The sequence below is a fragment of the Alosa pseudoharengus genome, unplaced genomic scaffold (genome assembly GCF_046254945.1).
Source record: "Alosa pseudoharengus isolate Yale_2024_CS ecotype anadromous, Long Island Sound unplaced genomic scaffold, YU_APseudo_1.1 YU_APseudo_1.1_scf_16, whole genome shotgun sequence".
Classification (NCBI taxonomy): Eukaryota; Metazoa; Chordata; class Actinopteri; order Clupeiformes; family Clupeidae; genus Alosa; species Alosa pseudoharengus.
In genome coordinates this window covers 27,580,139-27,582,464 of record NW_027468630.1, presented here as the reverse complement: position 1 = coordinate 27,582,464, position 2,326 = coordinate 27,580,139, and the positions used below count along the sequence as shown (strand labels likewise).

The following is a 2,326-nucleotide window of genomic DNA, read 5'->3' as shown; positions in this document are numbered from 1 at the left end:
AGTCGTCTATTATTCCTGTTGATTTATATTTCTCTCGTGTCATGTGACCTCAGAGACGGGAAAGCAGGAATAGGGGAACTGAAATGCTTGAAATGCCAATTCAACTGCAGTGTCTACATTTCCCCTTTCCTCTGCGCACAGCTGCGCAAGTGTTGCGCAGCTTTGACTCAAAGAAACACACCCACAATTACGACCAAATTTTCAGACTCGCTCGGTGCAGCAGTCCCTATCATTTCCAACGGCAACCTTCTGTGTCATGTGTTGATCTCGCGAGAGCATTAGCTGTTTCTACTGCGATCTGGGCTGCAGCAGGCTGAGGCACACTGCGAGAAGGTAAGAGGGGACGCACATCATGGCGGATAGAGACAGTGGCAGTGAGCACGGAGGATTCGCCACGGGCCCCGGCGCCGGCCCGATGCACCCGTCCCGCCTCCAGCACGACACCGAGGAGCTTGCCTCAAAACGCGTTGACATCCAGAACAAGCGCTTCTACCTGGACGTCAAGCAGAACGCCAAAGGCCGCTTCCTGAAGATAGCTGAGGTCGGGGCCGGAGGAAACAAGAGCCGCCTGACTCTCTCGATGTCAGTAGCTGTGGAGTTCCGTGACTACTTAGGGGACTTCATCGAGCATTACGCCCAGCTGGGCCCTAGTAACCCTGAGATGGTGCAGGACGAGCCCCGGCGGGCCCTAAAGAGCGAGTTTCTGGTGCGGGAGAATCGGAAGTATTACATGGATCTAAAAGAAAACCAGAGGGGGCGGTTTCTGAGGATCCGTCAAACCGTGAATCGGGGGCCCGGATTGGGAACTGCACAAGGCCAGACCATCGCGCTTCCAGCCCAGGGACTCATTGAGTTCCGCGACGCGTTGGCTAAACTCATCGATGATTACGGAGTGGACGAGGAGCCCGCGGAGCTACCGGAAGGCACTTCACTCACGGTGGACAATAAGCGCTTCTTTTTCGATGTGGGCTCGAACAAGTACGGAGTGTTCATGCGCGTTAGCGAGGTGAAGCCGACCTACCGCAACTCCATCACAGTGCCCTGCAAAGTGTGGTCCAAATTCGGCGCAACGTTCTGTAAATACGCGGACGAGATGAAGCGGATCCAAGAGCGGAGTCGAGAGAGGAGGGCACGCGAGCTGCTACCGGAGGGCCTACATGGAGACGAAGCAGACGAGGATTGATGGATATACGGATTTCAGACGAGACAGAGAGAGACCGCTGAAAATAAATAAAAAAAAATATATATATGAAATAACGAATGACATTTAATCAAACGTTACTGTAAATGTTAAAAGCGCGAGAGAGAATTCCAAGGGATCACCCTACCACAACCTTCACAGACTTGCAGTTACATCCCACCCATCGCCGGATACTACCCACTTACCACCGTACTACAGTAAGCCGCTGCTATCAGTAACATTGGTCTATGAACCGTTTTCTGCTCACAAAAAATGATATTGGACCGGAGTTTGTCTCTCCCCTGTCAACAGCCAGTTTTCTACACGTACAGGCCATTGAAATGGGTTCCAAAGTGCAAATTCAAGATGTTATAGCGAAAAAAAGAAAAGAATATATATATATATACGTTTTTATGTGTGCTAACATTTGACTCCAGCACAAATCAAATAATATTTAGGAGTTTTATGAAATAAAACTTCAGCCTAGAAGTTTACACAGAGTATATGGTACGCAGATAGCCTACTAAAGCAAGGCCGTTACGTCCTTGTGTGTTTGTACGCACAGTGTACAGGCTCTGGAAGACGTGTTAACAAGCATCTATCTGGAAAAAAGGAAAAAAAAACTAAAAGTAAACATGCATTTGAATAATTAGAGGTACTTTATATTCACCTGTTTGCCATTTTGAAATAGTAGAGACGGCAGACGAGAGCGTCACGTCGCAGGTGACGTCCCATTATGACCAGTGCGCAAGTCCTAATATTGAATATCAGCCCCCAGCACCCATACCCCCTTGGGAAAATGGAATGACAAAAAGTGCTAACTTAGAAATATGAAATATGATTTTGTGAATCAGATGTATTTAAATTCTGAACATGCCCACGTTTTCTGTGGGAGTATTCTTTTTTTTCTTTCTCTCTTTTTGGGGTGGGCGGGAGGGGGGTTATACAAAGCAGGAGCTGTCCACCAGTACGAGCTTGAGTCGTGTTCTACGAGAGAAGAATCCATGCGGGCGGCACGTGAGGCCCACGCGGATCGTCCTCTACAACGTCAAAAACAACCTGGTGCCTTATCCCTGCTCCACATGTTTACATGCTCCACGCGCCCCGACGCTTTCAGTCACTCGTCTTGCTTCGTCTTTGGCTCAC

At 48.9% G+C, this 2,326-nt stretch overlaps 1 protein-coding gene across 1 annotated transcript; it reads left to right on the top strand.

Annotated features, from left to right (window-relative positions):
* The first annotated feature begins 304 nt into the window (after positions 1-304).
* On the top strand, positions 305-2,091 carry purab (purine-rich element binding protein Ab). The gene has a single exon (XM_076287589.1). The coding sequence runs from the start codon at positions 353-355 to the stop codon at positions 1,181-1,183; it is 831 nt and encodes a 276-aa protein (XP_076143704.1). The 5' UTR covers positions 305-352; the 3' UTR covers positions 1,184-2,091.
* Positions 2,092-2,326: the final 235 nt, after the last annotated feature.